Source organism: Tamandua tetradactyla, chromosome 1 (genome assembly GCF_023851605.1).
Source record: "Tamandua tetradactyla isolate mTamTet1 chromosome 1, mTamTet1.pri, whole genome shotgun sequence".
In the NCBI taxonomy this organism is placed as follows: Eukaryota; Metazoa; Chordata; class Mammalia; order Pilosa; family Myrmecophagidae; genus Tamandua; species Tamandua tetradactyla.
Window position 1 is genome coordinate 67533578 of NC_135327.1, and position 26647 is coordinate 67560224.

A 26647-nucleotide genomic window follows, 5' to 3' on the forward strand; every position below is an offset into this window, starting at 1 on the left:
TCCTCAAGAATGTAATCCCCCAGGAGATCCAAGTTCTTCTAGTTGGCTTCTTTGTATTGTTTCTAGTTCTTCTAGTCTGTTACAAAGGAAAGAGAAGTTCCCTTTGATGTCATTCCTTCTGAAGATGAGGAGGAAAGGACAGTTTCATGCCTTGAACTGTGGCTGATGACTGAAGGCTAGCAGGATTGATGGAATCCTTTCTTGTGGGGCGCACCATCAGTGTGCTGCACCAGCATTCCAGGGGACCCTGTTTGGGAGTAGTTGCTTCATCTCTCACTAGGATGGAAAGTGGGATGTGTATTCTCCCTTCCAGATGGCATCTTAGTGGCCATAGTGACATAGCTGGCTCAGGGAAGGAAGGATACCCCAGGAGGGCTGCTCCCCAGCCCCCAAAGAGGGAGGCAGGAAGCCAACCATGTGCCTGGCACATTGTAGGGTTGGACTGTGGACCTCTGAGTCTTCAGCCTATCTCTAGTATCCCCAGTTCTGGGAGAGGCTTGATTCATTGAGGCGAGGTAACTGGGAAAGCAGGTGGGCCTTCATCAGAGACAGGGGCTGGAGGAGGGGGCTGGTTTTGTGGGTCCAGGTTAGTGGTCACTTGTTGACAGAGAGAAGAGGGGATTTTCAGAGTGAACCATCCATCAGCCATTGAGTGGGCTTCAGCCTTCATCTGACTTCATCCCTCTGTGTTATTTGACACAATCCACGGGACCTTCTTCTTAAAGCAAAGACTACCTTGGTTTCTCAGCCATTTTCTTGCCTAGAAAGTTCCCTCGCTTCCATCCCTATTTCCAAGTCCTAATTCTAAAACTGGACCCCCATGCTTCCCATCACCTGGCTATTGAATGAAACCCTAATACAGGGACTGCTACGATGGCATTTGCAGATGTGGTTAAAGTACGAAATCAGTGGACCTTGAAATCAGGAGATTCTCTGGGTGGGCCTGACCCAATCAGGCAAGTTCTAGAGACACAGGGCGCCTTTCCCAGTTGGGAACAGAAGGAGAAGTTAGAGCTTCAAAGCCCGAGGGGAATTTGAGGCATTACTCCTCTTGCCTTTGAAGGTAGAGGGGGCTGTGTGAAAAGGAATGCAGCGCCGACTGACAGTTAGCAAAGAACCAGCTACTCAGTCTTGTGGCTGCAAAGAACTAAATTCAGTTAGCAATCTGAATGAACTCAGAAAGCAGAATCTCCCCTTACACCTTGAACTTGGCCTTGTGAGACCTGAAACAGAGACCTTAGCAGAGCTTGCCAGACTTCTGACTCATTGAACATGAGCTAATAAATGAGTGCTGCTTCAAACTGCTAAGACTGTGTCATTTGTTATGCAGCAGTAACAAACTAATACACCAAAGTCACTGAGGCCCAGCTCCAGGATTCTGTTTCCTGGCTCTCCCTGAGTGGCTCCTGCCTGACCCTAGCAACAGATTATGCATCCCTGCGAGGTTCTCCTCTCAGCACCCTGCTCCTTTCCTATAGGACACTCATCCCTATTTGTCAGCACATGTTTATTTGTGTCTCTTGCCTAGACAGCAGTATCTTCTCTGTTTTTTGACTATAGTGTTCAGTGTTCAAACACAAAGCCTGGCACGTGGCAAGCCCTCAACAAGTTTTTGGTAGATGGATGGATGAAACACATGGGACTGGAACTTGGGGAAGCCTTTGGAAGGGCAGCTGGAAGCACTTTGCAAAAGAAGCCAGATACCCATCAGGGTTTCAAGGGTGGCAGGAGAAAGAAAGCATCTGAGGAAGCACAGGCATTTCTGAAGTAGAGGAGAAAGGGCTAAAGGGGTAGAAGATAAACAAGGAGGTGGGGAAGGAGATGGTATTGAGAGCCAGCACATTCCTAGAAGGGGAGCAACAGCAGAGGCTTCCATGGCTATGGTTGCTGCCCGAGCTGTGCAGCCCAAGGACATGAGGTTGCTGTGTCTGAAGCATGAATGTGTGTGCATGTATGCGCAGTCTGTATATGTGTGCAAGCATATATAAGTGTGTGTGTGCATCATGTATATATGACAGCTGTGATGCATGGGTCACACATGTGCAGAAGCATGAACACACAGCATGCCTTGTGCAGGCATGATGCATGTGCATGTGTAGCATGTGTGCAGCATGTATGCACCACATGCATGAATTGTGTGTGCATTGTGCATATGTGCAAGCTTGTGTGTGCAGCACACATTTTGCAAGCATATGTGTATGTGCATGATGCATGCATACACATACTGTGTGTGTAGCATCTGTGTATATGCAGTGCATGTGTATGCATGCATGAATGTGTGTGCCCGCTGAGCCGTCTGCTGCACAGCTCCCTGACCCTCCTCACTGGTTCACTGCTGATACCTTGACATGGTACAGAGCAATGATAAAAAACAGAGTGATGTGAGTTGGGTTTCTGTTGCATGCTGCCTCTTCAGACAGTGTGCCCCAGATACCTGCTCTCAGGACAGTTTTGGCTTGGCCCCCATCCTTGGCAGGCCACTGCCTTCAAGCAAAACCACTCACTCTATATGAATTGCTTCTTCAACTTCTGTACTTCCCAACTCCTAGATGACAGCTGGTTTTCAAGTACACACAGGCTCAGAGAGGAGAAATTGCCTCAGTTCACATATGAAACATTGAAAGGATGGTTGAGGTGACAGATTCCAGAACCTCTATTATCTACAAGAACTTCTAAGGACTTTTTCCTAGAAGCATGAATGTGTCATAGCATCATCAAATGTTCGAGATGGAGAAAGCCTTATATATGTTCTTGCTTTCCTGGCCCTCCAGCTGTGTGTGAGCAGACAGCACCTGTGGGGAAGGGATATTGATCCGGGGGAGAGGAGAAAGGGCGAGATTTAGGACTGCTGGTGCTGTGCACTGATGCTCGCTGGAACTTACTACACCACACTCGTGGCCTTGTATGCGTGTCACAGTGACCTCAAGGAAGGTCATCATCTCCATGGGACAGACCAAGGATGTAGAGAGAAGAGCTGCTATAACTGACACCACACAGTGAATTGGCTTAGCAAAAGGAATTTATTGTCTCATTGTTTTGGAAGCCAGAAGTTCAAAATCAAGGGATCTGCAAGGCTGTGTTTTCCCCCTCAGTGTTTGCAGCATTCTGCTGCTGGCTTGCCACATTTTTTAAGGTTCCTTGGCTTGCTCTCAGCCTCCCACAACATGGCCATCTCTCTCTTCTTGCGTCTGCTTTTCTGGTTTCCACTGACCTCTGACTTCTTCCTGTGGCTTTCATTTTATAAAACTTCCAGGAGTATTCATGAAGCCCATCCTGATTCAGCTGGGTCACACTCCAGTAGAAACTTAGAAGGTCTTAACTCGCAAGGTCTTATTCACAAATGGGTCTGCTCCTTTCTGATAATACATCTTCAAAGGGTCTTATTCACAATTGGGTTCACACCCACAGTTACACAGACTGCAGTTAAGAGTTTGCCTTTCATTGGGCACACACCCAGTCTAACACCGAGGCTCAGGGAGATGTCACTTGTCCAGGTTCTTACAGCCAGAGGGTAGATTTGAACCCAGTTTGTTTCAAAGTCTTTCATGTACAATGCCTTCTGCTGCAACTACAGATGTGTGTCATGATGAATCTCCCCATTTCAAAATTTCACATGCTAAAAGTAATACGTCTTATGGGGAAAATAGGGTTGGGACAGGGGACTCCAATTTGTAGTTTCATGAGTAACATAAACACACACACAATAAAAAACACAAAAATGCTATCATAGGTTTAAACACCTTAAAATGCTAATAAAGGAAGACGTACTATAGAAGGCATAGAATTTTTCCCGAGAGACCCGCAGTGTGCACTTTTGAGTCATGGAGAAGCATAGGGACGGTGTCTCAGTTATTTATGCTTGTGTAACAAAAGAGACCAAAGTAGATTCTCTCTACTGGCTGTGCATTGACAGGGTTGATGGGGCTCAGCTGGGCAATTCTCTTGAGGGTCCTCTATGACTGGAGAACCTTGATGTTCACACACAGTTTTGGGTGTTGATGTTGGCCCTTGGCAAGGATGTCATCTGGGGCTCTCTCCTGTGGACCTGCCTGGTGTCTGTGGCTTCTCTGAGTGTGGTGGTGGTTTGGGTCCAAGAGGCAGGAAGCAGAAGCTGCCTGACTAGTGTCCTGTGCAGCCTTGCTTCTCTGCTTTGCATTTAGTGAAAGTGGGTCCAAGATCCACCAGATCCCAGAGGATGCAGTGGCGACTCCTCTTGACAGAGAGAGGAATGTGGTTGGGGAGGGGAGCTGTTGTGGCCCTCCTTGGAAAATGAAATCTGCATCATCATCCTTAGAAGGGAGAACTGTAATCACAGATGTGGAGGCCTGTAGCTCCATGTCCTGCTTCACTTCTTCTCCATTGGCTTAATATAGAAATACAGCTCTGTTTTTGCTCATTTCTTCCTTGGTGGTACGACTCAGGTATGGGGGTCACCTGAAGTCCTGGGGAGTGCCATTCAGACTGCATCATGACCATGGCATCAGCTTCCATTTCCTTTTACCTGTGGCATCGCCCACACACATGCTGGGATCTCACTCAGTCTGTCCTGGTGATATCACAGGTTCTCTCTTTTCTTTTCACAAGCATTTCAAGCTTCTCGACTTCAGACTTTCCTTTTCTATTCACTGCTTGAATTCTTAAGCCATGGCACTTACATTTGGATGCTCTATTAAATATTTTTATTGGGAAAATTACATGTTCCAAAGAAGAGCAATATATACACATAGGAAATTGCGTGATAGATTGACAGGAGTAAGATGAAAGTGTGTGCACATGTATAGGTATGTGGAGTGTCCATGTATGTGTGTGAGTGTGTATATGTGTGTGAGAGAGTACATGAGCATGTCCCTGTAGGTACCTACATTTGAATAGAGGCAGTTCCCCATTGTCTTGGCATTTGGGCACACAAAGTCTAGTCAACTTATGAAAAACCAAGAATGAGCTTGTGTTTGGGGATTCTGTTCCTCCGTTTACCTGCCACATATGAACAGACATGTATTACAGACATGAGCTGAAACAGGAGGAGCCTTGTTGTTTCTGTTTCTTCTTAGAACTCCTCTCAACAGTCATGTAGTATGGTATTGCCCCCATACCTAAGAGGAAGAGCCCAAGGGTGGGAGAGGATCCATTTCATTCCAGATCATGCCATTGCTCCAGGTCTCCCAACTCCAGGAGCAGGTGTTAGTAAACTTGTACTGTGAAGGGCCAGATGGGGAATATTTTAGGCTTTGCAGGCCAGACAGTCTCTGTCACAACAGTTCAACTCTGCCACTGGAGCATGAAAGAAACTGGAGGCAATATGTAAATGAGGGTGCATGGGTGTGTTCTAATAACACATTAATAACAAATTGATTCTGGTTGACCACAGAAAGCCTTTCTGTGAAACATGGGCACTCCGGTTGAGCCAACATTTGCTACCATTTTGGTGTGCAGATGGTTCCACTTTCCCAGTGAGACAGTGCCCTCTGGGGGCAGCACATGTGGTTGATGTGAATAGAGGCTCCCAGTGCCCAGCCTAGAGCCTGACGCACATGGGACTTGAGCTATGCAAGGCACCAGCTCCAAGGCACCAGCCTCTGGAATCATCACCCATGATGGGGGGAGATATAAGTGGTGTCTTACTGGAGAGGAGACCTAGAGAAAGGGCTGGTGTGGCTGCAGAGATAGCTGCTGGTGTGGTTGTGGCAACCTTTAGAGAAGGCCAGTCTGGGCTGGGGGCAATATCTGCCTGTAGAGAGCAAAGCAGGAGTCTAGTGTTATATACATGTATATTCCATATGGAATAATGCAATATATACTCAATATTGTCTTCTTTCATTTACCCTGATTGTTTTGGGATTCACCCATGATATTGCCTGTATTTAAAAGTTCATTCCTTTTTATTGCTGGACAGCATATTGCATGGATATGAAGGGTTTTTTTTAATCCATTCACCTGTTAATTTCTAGACTATTACAGATGAAGCATTCTTTTTTTTTTGTATGCTGTATGGTTGGGGTCACATTTCATTATTTTTTTCCATGTGAATATCCTATTGTTGTAGCACCATTTGTTGAATTTCTGTTCGTTTGTTTGTTTTGCTTGTTTGTTTTTTGGAAAGTACATGGACTAGGAATTGAATCTTGGTTTCCTGCATGACAGGTGAGAATTCTACCATTAGACTACACTTGCACACATACCCTCCCACCCCCCAGAAGAAGCATTCTTGAACATTCATATACAAGCCTTTGTATGGATGTATGCTTCCATTTCAACTGGATAAATAACTCAGAGTGAAATGTTTAGGATATATGGTAGATGCTGAACCGTTTTCCTAAGTGGTTACACCATTTTACATTCCTGCAAGCCCTGTATGAGAGTTCCCCAGTTCCTCCACATCCTTGTCAGGACATGGAATGGGCATTCTTCCTTATGTTAACCATTCTCATAGGTGTGAAACCGCATTTCATTGTGGTTTCAATTTACATTTCCCTAATAACTGATGCTATTGAGCATCTTTTCATTGCTTATGGGCTGTCTGTATGTCTTCTTTAGTGAAGTGTCTTTTCAAATCTTTTACCCACATTTTTATTTAATTTGTGTTGATTCTTTTCTTATTATTGAGTTTGGAGGGTTCTTCATATAGTCTGCATACAAATTCTTTATCAAATATAAGATTTGCAAATATTTTCTCCCAGCATTTGTTTTGCTTTTTCAGTCTCATAACAGTGTCATTTGAAGAGCAGAGAAATTATATATTTTTATGAAGTTCAATTTATCAGTTTTTCCCTTATGGATCGTAACTTTGGTTTCATGTCAAAAATAAATAAATCAATAAGGTATTGTCTCATCAAAGGTCAGAAAGTTTTACTCCTGTGTTTTCTTTTAGAAGTTCTGTAGTTTTAGGACTATGATGCATTTTGAGTTAAATTTTTATAGGATGTAAAATATCGACTGAAGCATATTGAATTTTGCATTTGGATATCTAATTGTTCCAGTATCCTTTGCTGAAAAGACTATCCTAACTCCATAGATTTGGCTTTGCCCCTTTGTCAAAAAATAGGTTGTCTATATATGGGGTGGGTTTATTTTTGGATTCTTTATTCTGTTCCATTTCTCTATATCTTGACATCAGTACAACACCATCGTGATCACTATAGCTTCATAATAAGTCTTGAAATCAAGTTCTGTGATTCATCCAACTTTGTTCTTTTTCAAAGTTATTTTTGCTCTTCTCAGTCCTTTGCATTTCCATATGAATTTTAAAGTCAGCTCATCATTTCTACAACAGAGCCTGCAAGAGATTTTAATTGGCATTGCATTGAATCTGTATTATTACTTTGGGGAGAATTGGCATCTTAAAAATATCTAATCTTCTGATCCATGAACAAACATAGTACATCTCCCCATTTATTTAGATCTTTTGAAATTTCTCAGCAATATTTTTTAGTTTTCAGTATGGAGGTCTTGCAGATTGTATTTTCGATACTCACGTAAGTGTTATTGTTCATTAACTGTCATTTTTTTCCTGTCCACTACTGGTCTATTAAAATACAATTGAATTTTGTCTATTGAATCTATTATTCTATAACCCTTATAAACTCACTTATTATTTCTAGTAGTTTTCCAGTGTATTTTCTACATAGTTGATCTTGTCATTTGCAAATGAAGAGAATTTTGCACTCCCATTCCTATGTGTCTAATTTCTTTGTTTATTTCATTTCAGTGGCTAGACCTGCAGTACAATGTTTAATGAAGTGGTGAGAGCAGCCCACCTTTGTTTTTTCCCATGTTATGGGGAAAGCATTCAGCCTCTTCTCATTAAGTATTATGATAGCAGTGAGTTTTTCGTAGATACCTTTATCAGATTGAAGAATTACTTTTTCCCCCTAGTTTGCTGAGGGTTTTTATCAGAAATGGATGTTGGAAATATATATATATATTTATTATCATAATATATGTGTGTGATTGTATGTATATTAAATGTATTGTAAAATCATTATATCATAAATCAGTTTTAATTATACAGTTCAATTGCCTTAATTACAAGTGTAGTGTCGAATTTATTAGAACAAAGTAGTTCATAATATGTCCCTTTGATCGTTTTAACACCTGTAGAATTGGCAGTAGTGATGCCTCTCATTCCTGTTTGGTAATTTGTGTCTTCTCTCTTTATCTCCTTTAGGCCAGAAGTGAATTAATTTTATATATTTTCTTAAGAAACTTGCTTTTGTTTTCATTGGTTTTCTCTTTTTCTGTTTTCTACTTTATTAAGTTCTGCTCTGATCTTTATTTTTAAATGCTTTTTCTGATTACTTTCTCTTCTATTTGTCATTTCTCGTGTTAGAGGCTGACATTATTGATTTGAGATCATTTTCTCTTTTAATATAGGCATTTAAGTGTTATAAACTATCCCTGAAATTTGCTTTAGCAGCATTCAGAAATTTTTGATATGTTGTATTTTTTATTCATTTCAAAATGCCTTCAATTTCCCTTTTGATTAGAAGGGTGTTATTTGGAGGGTTTTTTTTAAGAGATCTTCATATTTTTTATTTTTGATTTAATTCTGTTGTGATCATGGAACATGTATTTTAGTATTTAATCCTATTAAGTGTATGCCCCAGAATATAATATACTTTGGTAAATGATCCATATACACTTAAAAATTATGTGCATTTCTGCTGTTATAAAGTGTTCTATAAATATCAATTGGGTGGCACAAGCCACCACCAGAACAATACACACTTTGAAGAAAGCATGGTCCTGTCCAAGACCTTGATTTTGGACTTCTAGCCTTTAAAACTGTGAGACAATAAACTCCTCTTGTTTAAGCCATCTGGTCTGTGGTATTTGATAGCCCTAGAAACTGAGGCAGGCTCTTAAACTTCCAGAGGTATGTCTTTTTACTGAAGTACCTCTTTTAGCCCTGGTAATCTTCTTTGCACTGTAATCTACTTTGCCTGATATTAATATAGCCTTCTAAATTTCTTTCGTTTATTCTTATCAAAGTGTGTCCTTTTCCATCCTTTTATTTTTAGAGTTTACATCTTTTTATTCAAAATGCATTTCTATTTGCATTTTGCTTTTAGATCTGACAGTCTTTGCTTTTAATTGGGGTATTTAGACTCCGTTTTTTATATGGTTTGGTTTAAAGCTGTCATCTTGCTGTTTGCATTTTGTGCCATCTGTTTTGTTCTTTTTATTCCTTCTTGTGGGTCTATTTTATGTTTTATTACATTACGTTTTATGATCTCTTATCTCCTCTGTTGTCTTATTAGTCATAAATCTTTGTTTTGTTACTTTAGTGGTTGCTTTAGAGCTTACAGTTAATATCCTTACTTACAACAGTTGGCTATCATTTGATATTATATCATATCACTTACAATATAAAAAGCTTGCACTTGTAGACTTCCATGCCCCTCTCTCTTCTTGGCCTTTATGAAGTTGCCATACATTTTAATTTTACTTGAGCTATAACTCCCATTCTGTATCTTTATTTTTGTTACATAGTCACTTCTGTTTTTAGTGAGGTTTAAATAATAAATAAAATATCGTGTGTATTCATTTTGTTAACATTTCCATTGCTCATCATTGATTTGTGTAGTCCATATTAACCTGGGTATTTTTCTACCTAAAGAACTTCTTTAATATGTCTTATGGTGTGCATCTGCTGATAATGAGTCATTTCAGCTTCTGTATGTCTGAACAACTCTTTATTTTTGCTCAAATTTTAGGATATCTTTTCTCTATGTATAGAATTCTAGATGAATGGTTTTATTTTCTTTCTTTAATATTTTTTTGCATGAGCAGGCACCAGGAATTGAACCCAGGTCTCCAGCATGGCACGTGAGAGCTTTGCCTGCTGAGCCACTGTGGCTTGCCCTTTTTCTTTAAATTTTAAAGACATTGTTCCATTGTCTTTTCTCTTATATTTCTGATAATTCTGCCAACAAATTTTTGTTCCTTTCTATGAACGTATTTTTTCTTCATCTGCTTTTTTTCTTTTTGACATGGACAGGCTCCAGGAATCGAACCTGGGTCTCTGGCACGTCAGGCGAGAATTCTACACACTGAACCACTGTTGCACTGTCCTTCTTGATCTACTTTTAAGATTTTCTCTTTATCACTGGTTTGAAGAAATTTGATTATAATGTGCCTTGATGTTTCTTTTGCTTGCAGTTTGTTGAGCTTCTTATACCTGTGGGTTTATAGTTTAATAAGATTTGAGCAAAAAGTTTCTGTCCTTTTGGTCCTTTCTTCAAATACCCTCCATGCCTCTTCCCTCAGCTCTTTAGGAACTCTAATTATACATATGTCAGGTCTCTTGAAGTTGTCCCACAACTCGTTGATCATCTTTTCTTTTCTTTTTGTATTCTCTTTTCTATTTCATTACAGAACGTTGTTTTTCCTTCAAGTTCATCGATCTTTTTTTATTTGATGTCCAATCTGCCACTAATCCTATCCAGTGTACTTCCCATCTCTGACATTGTAGTTTTTATCTCTGGAAGCTCAGTTTAGATATTTTTGCCTTGTTGAGGTTACTACTAGGGAGCTCAAAATTAGAATAGAATCATTCTCTTTTCCTGATTATTTATTACTTGTTTCTTTTTTCCTTTGTGCATTGATGGTGCTTTGTGTGTGTGTGTGTATATATATATATATATGTATATGTATATATTACTATAATCTGCTTGGTTTCCTTTTTAGGAAACACATGGTGTGTATTTTCATTATCTGTGCTTTTCTAACCAAAGCCCAGTTGTTGAGGGTGCAGGGAGAGCCTGATGAAGTGCAGGCTTGGAAAATTACACCCAGCTTCAATTCAAACACACGTATATAATTTTTATGAAGGTCTCTGCTGGGAAGTCATAGCCTCTTAGATAAGCAAACATAGAGCATGTTTGCCTTAGTCTTAGTAGCGGCTGATGGTGTATTTACCTCCTTAGTCATGGTTGGTGGACACAGATGTGAACAATGTTTTTGACCTTTCCCCCAGTTATTGATTCCTTTTAGTTTATGCATTTGCTCTCATACCTATGCATATTTGGGAAACTGACCCCCATTCCTTTGGAATGATATAGAAACACCTGGCCTGGGAGTCTGGCCCCTGGAGCTCAATTTTGCTCCACCACCTCCTTGTGCAGTGACTGTCTTTCTTTATTGGATGTTGATTTTCTTAATGGGAAAACGAACAGGCTGGACTGAACAGCTGGTCCCATAGGCAAGTTTCAAGAGGCCACGGGGCATCATGGTAAGTGAAGAGGTTTTTTCCAGCTGCAGAGATGAACCTAAATCTCAGCTTGGCCTCTTATCTACTGGGTTACCTGGGCTGGTCCCGCTCCTGTTCCTTCAGCACAGGAGGTGTATGATGAAAGAGTTCCTTGGTGCTGGTCCTAACCCCACGAATCTTCTTGGTCACATTTGTCCCCAGTTGAGCGCATTGCATTGCTTTACGTTTTATGTCTCAACATGACTGTTGCCTAGCATGTCAGAAGACACATTTGTGTTTAAAATGATACAGGCTGCTGAACCATTAGAAATCACCCAATTTGTGCAGTTGTCAATGTGCAGCACAGCAGCATTGGAAAACTGCAGGAAATGTTCCCGGTGTCAGGATCTGGCCTCCCTGAACCTGTGTAATCCTGTGGGGCTTGCTGAGCCTCTGCTGATGGCATCTCACCTTGAGGGCACACCTATCTTTAGGCTTCGGTCAGTCTGTGCTTTCCCTGAACACAGGGTCACTATGAGTCTGTCTAATGCATGAGGACCCAATGTGGTGGAGTGGTTGGACAAGAATATGATGAGTGTTAAAATTAGAATTGCTGATGCAATTTTGTTTTAGGGGAAAGATATAACAATTCTAGCCTTGAATTCACAAATTCCCCTGCAGGCTGACATGTCTTCAGACCCCTGGCTCACAGAGGACAAGGGCATACGCCTGGCTTCGTGACTTAATCTGACCCTTTTGTTCACTTTTTAAATTACCGGGAGGTGACATTGTCATGACCTATAAAGTCGTTCTTCTTTTAGTTCCTTGGGTTTACTCTGGATGTTTTAAAAAATGATATGCAGAAGCTGGCACAGGAGCCAGAACGCCTCCCACCCTGAGTCCTGAGCTCACTTAGGCTGTGCATTTGCTTCTGCCCTTCCTGTACCCCTTTCTGTCCTCTCTCCCCCTTGTGGCGGGAGGTGAAGGTCACGGACACTGAGGAAAGCGTCAGGATTGACTCGGGCCTGGGATCAGACCCCAGCCATGACATCCTGCAGCCGCAAGACCTCAAGCATGTCGCCACCCTCCTCATGCCTCAGTTTTCCTGCCTGTAACAGGTTGAGGAAGAGAGGAGAGACTCTTGTTTCTCACCCCTCCTTGTTCTGTGAGCTGTTCAAAAATTAGCACATTTTAAGCCTGATGCATATGTATTGGTTAGTTTTAATTTATGTTGCATAGTGTTCTTTTTAACAAACTTGTATGTTACACTTATTGACCAGCATGGGGCAAGCTGAGGGCAGAAAGATGAATAAAGCTGACTTAGGTTTAGGAAGGGAGAACTATGAGCAAATAACTGCGTTAACCCACGATTTTGCTGAAAAAGCAAAATCAAGCGTGGTCAGGATAAAAAGCAAGAAATGCTGAATTGTGCCCATAGGAAAAAGAAAAGCAAGTTATATTCCATGCTCAGCTCAAAAAAAAAGATATCTGGATGCAATTTTAGGTGATAAAAATAGTAAATCAAACAGAATATAAAGTATAATCACAATTTTAGGAAATGTGTAAGTGTATATACACTATAGAGAAAGGGCTGGAATGAAATTCTCCAGAATAACCATCATTTTTGCTGAGTAGGGAATTAGGGATGATTTCTCATTTTCTGAACTTTCTAAATTCTTTATAAGGAATGTGGTTTTCTTTTAGAATTCCTTAGTTATCAGGAAATAGATATTGTTTCTCAAAAAAACTGTAGGTTTGGGGGCTTCTGATGTTTCTCATTGTTTCTAATGCTGCCTTTGACTGATCCTTTGCCCACCCCTGCATGCGAGCCGGGGCAGCTCTGAGCTGCTGGGCATCGGGCCACATAGGTCTGGAGCAGTGACCTTCCCCAGGATGTCTTAAACTCTGTTCCTTATAGGCACCTGGAGAAGAAAAGTGTCTACTGGGCATGAGAGTGTGGCAGTTTTTGAGAGCACTGTTTCCATAGAAAGAGATGGCATGTAGCTGCAGTGGGCAATGACAGGGAAGGAAACCCCCATGCCTGTGGGTGCCGACCTGGCCACCCAGATCTGCGGGCACTTGCCTCAAGTCTGTCTAGGAATAGTTTAACAGTGAGTTTATCTTTGCGGGTTTGCTAAAGGTGATTTTGAGCTACCAAGCAGATGGTGTCAGAACATCTAGGTTGGTTTGCCCTGTCTTGGAGTAGATTCCAGCATTATATCTGGAGTGTGAACATTTAGGGCCAGAACTACAAATGCTCACCAGTTACTTACATTGTTTTCCATGTCCCGCCTGTTTTCTCTTTGAAGAGAAAGTATGTTTGTAAATGCAACTGTTTTCTTTACATTAATATTCCCTGATCAGCTCTTTTTGCTCATCAATGAGACATTTATTCAGCCGCTGCAGTGGCTTAGAGCTGTAATGCCAGCATGCAGACAGCATGGTTTTCCCTCTCCCTTTGCCTTGGGTCCAGCAGGGGAGATGGGTCTGCTTTGTGCAGGGCTTTGGCAGCTAGATGCATGCTAGTGCAGAAGTTACAAAGGACGACTGGCGGGCACATGTCAGGGAAAGGGGCCCTGAGCCCTCTGGGAGGTTGAGCTGCCTGGGGAGGCAGTTCTCTAGCAGAGAGCATAGTGTGGGGCTGTGGGAGCTTGTTTGGAAATGATGAGAAGAGGGGCCAAGGGAGAGATAGGTCAGATGCATAGGGAAGGGCCACACAGAGGAGAACTGTGTCTCCATCAACACGTCAGTATATTCGTTCATTCATTAAATTACTGCAGGTCCCCCCTGTGTGCTAGACACTGTGCTGGTAGCAGGGATGCAGCCTGAGTAAGTCAGACACAAAATCCCCGCATTTGTGCAGTTGGCCTTTTAAAGCTTTATTATGGGAAAATTCAAACATGCACAGAAGCAGAGAGAATAATATAATAGAACCCTTGTGTTTCTCATAACCTGGCTTCAACAGTTATTACCTTCCAGCCAGTCGTGTTTGATCTGTACACTCTCCCCCATCCTGAAATCCTAGACTTCACTTCATTCCATCCCTAAGTTCTTCCATTTCTAACTCTGCCATATAAGAACATTTCAAAACTATCATTGCATCTATCAGGTCCAGCAAAAGTGCAAATAACTAAATAATATGCAATGCATAGTGAGGGTTCAGGTTGTCCCTGTTTCAAAAATGTCTTTTCAGTTGGTTTGTTCCAAGCAGGATACAGATGAGCTCTCCATATAACATTCAGTGTATAGAAGTGTTTTTTTTTTAATCTGTAATACTTTCTCCTCCCTTTCTGCTCGTTCATTGCCTGAATTTGGCTGTGTCTTCGTGGCGTTGCATAATATAATATGCTTCTCTCTCGCTCTTTCAGTATTTCCGACAAATTGCCAGATCTTCTGGAGGATTCATTTAGGTTCCTGGGTTGGTTTTCTGTTTTAATCTTTGGTGAAGACACTTACTTCCTTAGAGGTGCTATGTACTTCCCACAGCTTTTACCAGAAGGCATGTGGTGTCTGCTTCCCTCTCTTGCTGGGTGCAGTTGATCAGTGGGTTCAGGGATTATCACCTTGATCCATGTGTTAGCAGTTTCCTCAACTAAGCTGTGCCTAATGGTTTCACCACAGTTGCCTAGGAATGATCACCTAGATTTGGTGTTGCACTTGGGTTTGCAGAATGGTGATTCTCTAATTATGTCATTTTTCTTCCTGTATTTATTTCTTCTTGATTATTTTAAAAAGAAGGATTTACTTATCAGCTATTAGGTAAGCCTCAAAACTAGTAAGTGCTGGATTCTTTTCATTTATTTATCGATTTTCAAAATAATGAATTTGTGCCTTTGAACTCTCCAAAGGTGATCTGTGATATTTTTCCTACCATTTTTAAAATGTCATTATAAATTCATGGAGTTTTAAAGTTTTGTGATGTCCTGTAGTCTTTTTTTTTTTTTTCTTTTGATGCTAAAGTTTCCTGCCTTTGGCAGGTGAGAGCCCTTCAAGTTGACTCCTTTTTCCTTTTTAATTTAATTTTAATAGTTTTTACTCTTTTTTTTACTTTTTAATTGTAGAAACATATATGCAACTCAGAATTTCCCATTTTAACCTCTTTCAAGCAAACATTCTAGTAGACTAATTGCATTCACAATATTGTGCTACCTTCACCAACATTTGTTACCCCAACTTTTTCATCACCTCAACCAGAAACTCTGTACCCATTAAGCAATAATTTCTTCCTTCTCCTGATCCCACCTCTGGTCACCTATAATCTACTATCTTTCCCTATGAAATTTGCTTATTCTAGGTATTCCATATAAGTGAGATAATACAATATTTGTCCTGTAGTGTCTGGCTTATTTCACTCAGCATATCTTCAAGGTTCATCCATGTTCTCACGTGCATTAGAACTTCGTTTCTTTTTACAGCTGACTAATATCCATTGTGCCTATATTCTGCATTTTATTTATCCATTCATCTGTTGATGGACATTTAGGTTGCTTCTACCTTTTGGCTGTTATGATTATTACTGTAATAAACACTGGTGTGCAAACACCTATTTGTGCTTTCAATTCTTTTTTTGGGTATATGCTAAGAAGTGGGATAGTCAGGTCAAACGGTAATTCTGTTTTCAACCACCAAACTGATTTCCATGGAGGCAGCACCATTTTATAATGCTATCAGCAATGTGGAAGGGTTTGTTTGTACTTCTCCACATCCTTGCAAAACCTTTCTATTTTCTGTTTTTTAAAAACAGCCATCTTAGTGGGTGTGAAGTGGTTTCTCATTATGATTTTGATTTGCAGTTCACTGATGCAGATTCAACCAGATTGAGCTTCTTTTCATAGGTTAATTGGCCGTTTGAATATCTTCACGTCCTTAGCCCTTTTTTTTTTTTTTTTTTTTTTTTTTTTTAAAGAGAGAGGGAGGAAAGGAAGGAAAGACAGAGAAGGAAGGAAGGATGGAAGGAAGGAAGGGAGGAAGAAAGGGAAACATTTTTAAACATTTTCTTGTTTTATTATATTTTGTTTGTTTGTTTGTTTTTTTTTACATGGGCTGGGGCCGGGAATCGAACCGGGGTCCTCCGGCACGGCAGGCAAGCACTCTTGCCCGCTGAGCCACCGCGGCCCGCCCTTTAGCCCATTTTTTAATTGAGTTATTTGTCTTTTTGTTATTGAGTTGTAGCAGTTCTTTATATATTTCAGATATTAAACCCTTATTAGAAATATGATTAGCAGTTATTTTCTACCATTCTGTAAGTTGTCTTTTCACTCTCTTGATAGTGTCTTTTAATGAACAAGAGTTTGTAATTTTGATACAGTCTACTTTGACTCTTTTTTCTGTTTTTACATGTGCTTTTGGTGCCGTATCTAAGTAATCCCAACCAAATCACGATTATGAAGGTTTACCCCTATGTTTTCCCCCAGGAATTTCATGGTTTTAGCTCTTAAGTCTAGGCCCTTGATCCATTTAGAGTTCATTAGAGGTGGGTGTCCAACTTCATTCTTTTGCATATAGATATCCAGTTTTCCCAGGACCATTTTCTAAAGAGATTGTCTTTCCCCAATTAATGTACTTGGCACCCTCATCAGAAATCAGTTGGCTATAGAGGTTGGCTATATTTCTGAACTCTCAATTCTGCTCAGTTGGTTCCTGTCTCCTTTTGACGTGACCCCTGTCACCTCAGTGAGATGTGCCTGCCCCAGACACAGACTCCGAATTTTTACAAGGAGCCCTCATTTCTTGCCATAGGAAATAGCATTTCAAGACTGTCATCTAGGTTTATTTAGAAAAAGAAAAATAAATTGTGAATTTATATTGGTATTTCTTATGTGCACTTAATTTTGCTCCTTTGATTTTTCATATTTGCATCTCTTTTCTTTGATGCTGAAAATCCTAATGTTAGTGATATAGTTTGTTTTATCCTCTAATATACATTAGGTTCAAAGTTGCCTGTATCATTATCAAGAATAACACTACTGAATGCAATTTAAGATTTCTTTGTAGTTATGTTTGTTCTTGGGTTTCATCTTCCTAGCTATCTAGTCAAAATATATTTTCACATCATGTGGAATAGTTCTTCCCTGCATAGTTATGCTGCCAAGGTAGTAGCAGGTTGATTTGTTTTATTTTACTTTCGATTTTTTTAAGGTTCACTTTTTGAAATTTCATTTTTCTTTTTTAGTGCATGAAATATTTGCATAGTTCAGTTCCAAAGTGAAAACTATAAGACAAGCTGCCTTGAAAGAGGTCTTCCCTCTGACCGTACTCTCTCCTCCCACCCCATAGAGTTATGTAGCAGTTGTTGGGTTGTTATGCCATTGTTCATTCCTCATACCAGAAACAAATTTGTGTACTTATCTGCTTCCCCCTCCTCTTGCCCATAAAGGCAGCATCCTCCAAGCAACTCTCTGTGCCTTCCTTTTTTTGAGTCACAGTATTTTCCAGAGAGCACTCCCCGATTGGGTATGTTGATGCCTTTCGTCTTTTCTGTGCACCTGAGTTGAGCTGTCTGGACCCTGTTGATGGGTGGGTGTCCCCCATCTCTAATTTTCAGCTCTTTTTTCTTGTCTTACCTCTCTCCTTTTTGGGGATATGCTCTATGAGAACAGGAACTTTCTCTCCCTTATTCACCTTTATTTCTTTGGTGATTAACTCAGTGAGTGGCATATCAGTGGAGCTCAATCAAAAGGGGATGTGAAGGGTCAGACGCCTTTGTGGAGGGTCGCTGTGATTTTCTGTCTCTATAGTGATTGAACAGACACAGCACTCACCCCCCTCAGCCGGCCACTCCGAGTCAGCCGTCCCCACCTACTTGCCCCCAAGACTCGTTTCCTGAATGTGCAGGTAAGAACCATTAAAGACTAGGTGGCCATACCACCAACTTGTACAAGATGGCAGCTCTGGGATTTGGCTTGACAGAGTCTCTTTGAGGCGCACACCCCAGGAAGCACAGATGATGAGAGCTCAGCCCCAGGCTGACTTTCTCAGAGCCATGGGGGTGACTTCTGGGGACCCACGGCGGTGTATGGGTGTGAAGTTCCCCTCTGCCTTTTCTACATGTTGTAACAACATCCACCAAGTTATGTCATTGGTACCATTCCTTCAGATGAAGTATTTGGTACCCTTCCCCTACTACAGAGGAAATGTGAATGAATATATTATGAAAATTAAAATCTTACTGCTCGTTCATTCTCATTTTTCCTACCTTCCAGACACAGCCGCAGCTTATATGTTGGCATATTTCTTCCCAACTTTATGTGACTGCAGCAGGTTAAATGTTTATAGCCTTAACCATAGTCAGGATTCTGGTATGCAGAGATAAAATTTTCTCAAATTTCAGAGCACTGAATTTGCCTTCACTGTGGTGTCCCCTTTTCCGCTGGCAGCCAGAAACTTAATCTTACGATGTTCTGTAACTTGCTGAGTTTGGATTTTCAACGCAGTCTGTTCAGGGTATAAACTGGGTTAGTTTGAGCTCTGTCTCCCTTGGGGGTGCTCCTAGGTCCTAAGTGCTCACCTGCCTCCCCAGCCTCAGGTGGGCCTCGGTCATCCTCTGGCTTCACAGGACTCCACTGATGTAGAGCTGGCTGGGGTGCACTCAGGTTCTGGAAGGTGCAGTGGATCTTCATGATCATGTTGAATTCTCCGCTCCCTCCTGTTCCACCTCCACATCCATCTGCTGTCCTGTGGTCTTCTCGGTCCTCCCACAGCCCTGTAGGGTTCGTCCTGGGGCTGGAAAACGTCCAGGTCTGCTGGAACATGGAGCATGGCGGGGTCTGCCATCCTGGGTACCTGCTCAGGCACAGCTGTGGTGGGTCTGACCATGCATTTCCATTGTCCTGTCCCATCCAAGGCTGAGAGGAAGAGTGGAGCACAAGCCTCCTTCACACAGGTTCTGGAGCATTGTCACACTTATCAGGCTCCTCAAAATCTCCCCATTATTTTCCATTTCTTTTTTTTTTTTTTTAATTTTCCTGGGAACATGAGTTTTCAGGCCTCACAGATGCTTCTTAATTTTTTTTTTTTTTTGCATGGGCAGGCACTGGGAATCGAACCTGGGTCTCCAGCATGGCAGGCGAGAACTCGGCCACTGATCCACCATGGCCTGTCCACAAATGCTTCTTAAGTGCTAATTTCATGCAGTGAACTCTAGTCCCTAAGCTGAGGAGGCTTTAGCTTTTGATATTTATGGGGAAGATTTTAACATCTCAAAGACAAATCAACTAAAGAAAAAAGAACCATTTTAGTCTCTTTCTTGCTTGCTAACAGAAGCCAGGATATTTGAGATGATTTAAAAAAAAAAAATTATTCAGCATTTTACGCCCCGTACTGTCCTAGGTCTTAGGCTGTCTCTAGGGCACACTGAGGCAGAGAGACGAGCAGGGTTGGAGGGTACAGGGTAGGTGAGCCTGTGGGCCCAGAGATCAGCTTTTCCAGCAGACACAGCTTTCTCTAGAGGAGCTGCACTAATGCATCCAAATGTGTATACTGTGTTGGCGGAATCCTAGCTGAAGATTAAAGTTTTATCAGAAGATTTCTCCAGAATATGCACCGACCTCCCATGGTGTTAATGAATGGTGATGCACAAAGTGGATGTTCTGCATAATATGACTTTTCCCTTACTCCTTATTGGGCCTCTGTTCTCCTTCCCCCTCCCCACCACGTGATAGCCTCAGATCACCCTGTGGCTGTGCACTAACCTCCATTGTAGTAGCTTGCTGTGGGGGCTAAATCAGAGGTCACACTCAGGCCCACCCATGTATTGTCCCTTTCCTGGAGGACTGCCCTACTGGGTCTTAGGGCTAAGTGCACCTTTGATCTGAAGGTCACTTAGCATCACAGAATGAAGCCATTCAAGGCTGCTTTACCAAAGGATCCCTGTTTGGTATTTTAGATCTCCAGCGCTACTGCCCTTTAAGTGTCTGTTGTCCACTCCACTGGTCTGTTAGTGACTATACACCATCATGAACACCTGCTCTGATACTGGAAAGGGCTGGTTGTGGCCACACAGAAATGACGGAGAGTCCAGCCTCCTTCATGGGGCTATGGGGAGATGGGCGGGGAACGCCCTAGCATAACCCTGGGCACAGAGGGCCTGGGGTTAGGGTGACCACAAGGGATCCCATAGTCACCCTGTGGTCAACCAGCCCATCTTGTATGGGCCTTTGACTTGGCACACTGGACATGCTGAGATGGCCAAGGGCACACTTCACCCTGAGGTCCTGTGGTCAGAAACACAGGTCCCCAGAAACGGAGTGTTCATGCATGAAGCTGCATGCAAGATGAGTCCAGGTGCCCAAAGACATTATCCCAGGCTGCTCCATGGACGTCACTTGCAGAGGGGGCCACAGATGAGAGACACTGACTTTCTGGGGGTCGTTACCAGAGAGGGCCACATGCTGGGGAGGGCTCTGTATCTGGCTCCTAGTCCTATCCTCTATCACACAGTCCTGGAGAAAAAGACCCTGAGTCTGAGAAGTGCTGAGAATGGGAGGAGAGAGTTGCCTCCTCCCCTTGCTCATGTGGTGTGTCCTGCCCTGCTTCTGTTTGGGGGAACTTCTGGGCACCTGTCCCATTGGACAGTGATGACAGGCTCAGGGTGGAGGCAGAACATTCTAGATGTTCCAGAAGAAAGTTCAGTCTTCCTGCTGGTCTGTAACTTTGGATGAGTGTGACTTTGGAGAAGGCCGACTGACTGCCAACAAGGATCCCTATCCAGTGAATTCACCAAGGCGTCCTGCTCTCAATGTTGCAGGTCACGGTGGTGCTGGGAGGGGATTATGTCCCTGGCCCAGGTCACCTGTGACAACCTCTCAGAGGCTCCCTGTCCTCTGTCCCCTTGTCTGGCCAACCCTCTTTTGGATATCTAGTTCTTTGCATGAGCATGACTCTCAGTCACTGGTCGTCTGCCATAGAGGCAGCACCAGCAGTGGCCTTATTGATTGACCACTTAGGGCCAGGTTACCTTGAGGGAGCCCCACACAGCTACAGTGGGAACCCTCTGGCCCCCACATTATAGAGGACAACAGGTAATAAGAGTGGGGACCCTCTGGCCCCCACATTATAGAGGACAACAGGGAAGAGTACAGACTTGAGCTGTGCTGTCTGGCCAGGGATCTCATGCTCCCACCACCCATTGGACTTAGTAACTTTGTGCAGGGCCTTCCCAGGCCTTGTCTCAGCCCAGCACAGCACTGCAGGGTGTAGGGTTATCCATTTTGCAGACAAGGTGAAATAACTCACTGTGGTGACATGTCTGAGACATGGGCTCTGAGTGGCCATGCTGTAAACACACCCTTGGACTTTTTTGCATCTTCTTTTTGGCTGGTCTTGTCCTGGGAGGACCCTGTGGGGCCATCAATAGAGCAACCCTCAGCCATTGGCCTTTCTGAGCCGGCTCCAGCACTCCCTGCCCCATCCATCTGTGTGTCTGTGGCTGGCTTAGTTTTCCTGATCTGCTGTGACAAGCTCACACAATGGATGGCTTAACCAACAAGATTTCTTTTGGCTCACAGTTTTGAGGCTAGGAGAAGTCTAAAATGAAGATATTGACAAGATTTGCTTTTTTTCCAGACTCAGTATGTTCTGGTGTTGGCTTTCCACAGTCCTTGGGTTCCTTGCTTCACTAATTTGAAAGTGTTGTGTACTCCAGAAAAGCCATATCCTTTACTCCTGATTCAGTAATGCAGTGTGAAACCTTTGATTAGATTGGTTCCATGGAGATTGACCCACTCAACTGTGGGTGTGGCCTTTTGATTAGATTATCTCTATGATGTGGCATGCCCACTTGTGGGTATGAGGTTTTGATTAGTTGGAGATGTGAGTCCGCCCATTTAAGGTGGGTCTTAATTAGTTTTACTGGAGTCCTTTTAAAGGGGAAACATTTTGGAGAAACTTCAGAAGTGACAGAGCCAAAGCCAACAGAGACACAGACATTTGGAGATGCTTGGAGTACCAGTAGAGAAAGCATATGTCTAGACACAGGTGTTTGGAGATGCAAAGCCCAGCAGATGTCAGCTTGTGCCTTCCCATGAGGTGCTAAGCAAGCCAGAATCCAGAGTTGTGTTCCAGAGGAGCAAAGTGAAGGCCCACAGATGTTTAGAGAGGAAACCACTACCATCAGAAGCTGGAAGCAATGGAACCTGGAACAAGGATCAGCAGACACCAGCCATGTGACTTCCCATGTGACAGACATTGGCCTTTCTTGAGTGAAGGTATCTTTCCCTGGATGCCTTTATTTGGACGTTTTTAAGGCCTTAGAACTTTAAGCTTGTAAGTTAATAAATTCCCTTTTTAAAAGCTGTTCAATTTCTGGTATGTTACATTCCGGCAGCCATTAGCAAACTAATATACTTGGCTTATATCTCTCCCACCTGCCACATAGTGATGTCCTCCCCTTGTATCTACTCTTCTGGTTTCCACTGACTTTCAGATTTCTCCTCCTCTTGATTGCTGCCTTCCAATTTCTCCTTATGAGGCCTCCAGTCATCTGAATTAAGACCTGTCTTGATTCAGTTGGCCACATCTTAACTAAAATAATATCTTTAGAAGGTCCTGCTTACATATCAGCTCACACCTGCAGGAATGTGGATTGAGATGAGGAAGATGTTTGGCTAGTGTCCATACTCAATGTACTACCATTAGCCAAAGGAGGTGCAAGGAGTGTCAGGAGTGAGCAGAGAATTCTATCTGCAGGGCTGATGTCATACCCTCTGTATTAGTCAGGTTTCTCTGGGAAACAGAACTGACTGGAGATAATTGTAAATATTATGAGACTTTTTAAAAAATTGTCTCATGAGACTTGGGGGGTATGCACAAGTCCAAGTTCCATAGAGCAGGTTGCATGCTGGGATCTCTGAAGAAATCCTCGATGAATTCCCCAGGAGAAGCTGGCTGGCTGAAGTAGAAATAGTCTCTCTTCTGACTGTTGAAGCCATCACTTCTCCTTTTAAAGACTTCAACTGATTAAATGAGATGTCTCTCATGGTTGAAAGCACTCTCCTCAGTTGACTGTAGATGTAATCAGCCATAGAGGCAATAAGCTGATTAAAAATTTAAGTCCACAAAATGTTCTCACAGTAACAATCAGGCTGATACTTGCTTGACCATACTGGACACCATCACCTGGTCAAGTTGATACATGAACCTAACCATCACACCCTCCTCCCATGCTTGATGGTAGATGGGGCCATTATCTGGCCCCTGTGGCCCTGGCCTGACAACATTGGGATAGCCATTTGCCCAGCCCTGTGAAAGGAGAGCTCCATAACCATCCAGCTGCAATGATCATCCCTGACATGGACAGAACTCAGGCCCTGAGAGGTCAGCAAGTTGTTCTCATGTCTCTGCTCTCCAGCCCCTGAGAACGAGCATCTCGCTGAAATGGAATGCATACCTGAGCACGTAGATAGTGGGAGCTGAGCGTTCTCACCAAACATACTTGTGTTAATTCATAGCATTTGAGACCATGGGGAGCAATCAGATTATTTGTAAGAAACCAAAGAATAAGATTAACCGTAAGATATAGGATATGCCATTTGTCATAATTCTCAAAGTGTATCCCATAGGATACATACATATATGTGGTGTTGTATGTGTTTATAAAAGGAATTTATTATAAGAAATTGACTCATGTGACCATGGGACTGACAGGTCTGAATTACATAGGGCAGGCTGCAATATGGAAACTGATAAAGGCAATTTTAAGTCTGGCAAGTCCTTATTCACCAGGGGAAGCTGACTAGCTGAAGAAGCAGAAATTCTTCTGTTCCCTAAAATTCTCAGTTTTGGCTTTTAAGACCTCAAGCTGATTGGATTAAGGGACTCCCACATTCCTGAAGGCAATCTTCATTGTTGGTCGTAGATGCAATCTGCTGTAGATGCAATCAACTGACCAACATGCAAATCCATCTCTGAAAAACCCCTCACAGTACCAATCAGGCCAGTGCTTACTTGACCAAACATAGCCAAGTTGACACTTGAACTCTATTATCATGTTCATCCAACCATACATCTCCATGAGCCCTATTTCCTTCACACACTTCAACTAAAACAACACAGCATAACAGATGTGATGCAGATTTAGCTACAAGAATCCAGGTATCCTATAAGACAGAAATGAAAGAGATTTTCAAAAGTGTCCAATAAGGCCGCTTAGAAAATTATTTTTTTTCTTGTTTTGGGAAATGTCATAATTTTTCATGAAAATGTGTTATTTGTGTTACCATGTATTGGATTTCCTATTGTTATTTAAAATGAATTAATACAGTTATTTAACATTTCTCAGTTGTAGTTCCTGATGTAGTAAATGTCAAGAGATGTACCCCACTTAGGAAAAAGTTTTTTTTAATGAATTCTTCATAATTTTAAGAGAGTAAAAGGATCCTCAGACCGAAATATTTTAGAACTCCCATTTTAATGCTTTCCTTGAAATAAAAATAATAACAATCCTTATAATAATATCAGCTAATGTGTATTGAATAGCACATACTAAGTAGTAGAATCAGTGCTTTACATTTATGATTCCGTCCTCAGAATGGCCTGTGGGGTAGGTGCTGTTATTTTCAGCATTTTACAAATGAGGATGTGGATGATGTGCAGGCATGGTAAATCTCTTCCTTAGAGCTCTGACCTTGGCAGTCTCACCCCAGGGTACACATGTTCTTGGACTGGGTTTCCTTTCTGGGGCCTTCCTGTGGATCAGGCATTGGGCTAAAGGCTGTAGAGATACAGAGATAGGCATGACCTTGTCCATCCCCTGGATAGCTGCTGCCTCAGGGGGACATGGTGCATTCCACAAGGGCTGCCACAGTTTGACCAGTGTTGGTACCAGCTCAGAAAGAGATGGCTCCTGCCTCTTGGGGCTAGGTTAGACCCTCCTCTTAGGGGGCCTTAATGGAAATATAGGATTGGGCCAAGTGCTGGTAAGAGCAGGAGGGATGGATGCACTAGGTGGAGCATGTGGAACAAAAACTGTGAGTGAAGGCAGAGAGGGAGGGAAGTAGGGTCTGCATCAGGATGAGCCTGGTTGAGAATTTGGGGGCTTCTTATGTTCTCGCTGGCCTGCCAGAGGACCATGAGATATAATCATGTGCGCCAGGCCAGGTCCTGGGTTAGAAGGCGGTAGAGGCACCATAGAAAGTACAGGCATGCTGAGCCATCTCCATTATCTAGTGTTGATGAAGGAGGTAGAGGCTGGGGGAGGGCCAACTCTGGGGGCAGAGTGTGGGGTCAGGGCGGGAAGCATCTGGTATGTGACCTGCAGACCTTGCACTCTCTCCCCGAAGGAGAACCACTGCCGGCGCATCAAGATCTTGGGGGACTGCTACTACTGCGTATCGGGCCTCACACAGCCCAAGACCGACCACGCCCACTGCTGCGTGGAGATGGGGCTGGACATGATCGACACCATTACGTGAGTATGCCGTAGGCATCAGGAGGGGCTCCCACCCTTACACCAGGCCTGCAACCTGCAGGCTCACCTCTCAAGGCCCTGCTTTGTGGTGAGTCTGTCCCCATGTGGGGTCTCCTTTCCATGGCTACAGAGAACCCAGGCCAACAGGGGACAGAGCCACCAGAGCTGTGAAGGTCTGCTTTTCTAATCCCCTCCTTTACGACATGTTTGTGGTGGTTTTTCTTTGCCCTTGGTGATCGCAGCATCATGTTGGGTATGCTTTACTTGTGCAAACGGAATTGCATGTACAGTTTAACCAGGCACAGTGTGGAGGCGGGGCTGGGGGCAGTGAGTGGCTCAGATCCAGCCAAGTGCCTTTTACAAAGGCGACAAGTAGGTGTGACTGTTCTTTGCTAAGGTGTGTGTCAAAGATCTCAGGGCCTTGGTGGCGAGGCGGTTGGGGTCTGAGCCAGTGAGCGGGACTGAATGAATGAAAACACCTTGAAGTGCTATCACCCTATTTTCTTATCCAGCCTTATCTCATCCGGCTTTTTATCAGGACTTGTATGAAGACCTGAGAGCCCTTTATCCAGTTAGGGAATGATGGGGAGCTGGAAACTTGAGCTAAAAAGACAGAATATGGATTTGAATTCAAGAAATCTCAAAAGCGTGGAGTGATGGGTCCAGTCCAGTGATAGGAGGTAACTGGTATTGGAGTAGTTTCACACAGAGGAACAGAAAATCAATAACCAAGAATTGTATGAGGAAGACATAGTGAAGCAGTTGCTAGGGTGAAAGAATCAACAAACAGAATACCCAAACAAAAGCTTTGGAGATAGGGCTAAACAAAGGGCTTGGTGTGCACCCTCATTGTGATATGGATGAGACAAAAGGAGCGCGTGTTTAGACCGTGTTCATGGAAGCTGAGTGTTGTGAAGGAAGGGGGCAATATCAGCAGGTGACGGGTTCAGTCCTGGGGACCACACCTGTTGGAGGTTGGGGGGGGACATGAACAAATGAAGCCCTTCAGAACCTGTTTCTCATCACCTGGACTGCACTGTGGAATCATCAGGGAG

The 26647-nt window shown here is 42.9% G+C and overlaps 1 protein-coding gene across 3 annotated transcripts in view; it reads left to right on the top strand.

Moving 5' to 3' along the window:
• Nucleotides 1-26647, top strand: part of ADCY1 (adenylate cyclase 1) — a 215517-nt gene that overhangs the window by 81956 nt on the left and 106914 nt on the right. For all 3 annotated transcript variants that reach the window (XR_013158577.1, XM_077118667.1, XM_077118671.1), the window contains exon 5: nucleotides 25465-25592. Coding sequence is in view for 2 of the 3 variants with exons in the window: in XM_077118667.1 (XP_076974782.1) it covers nucleotides 25465-25592 (128 nt within the window). In the remaining variant the exon portion in view is untranslated. The remainder of the gene's footprint in view (nucleotides 1-25464; nucleotides 25593-26647) is intronic.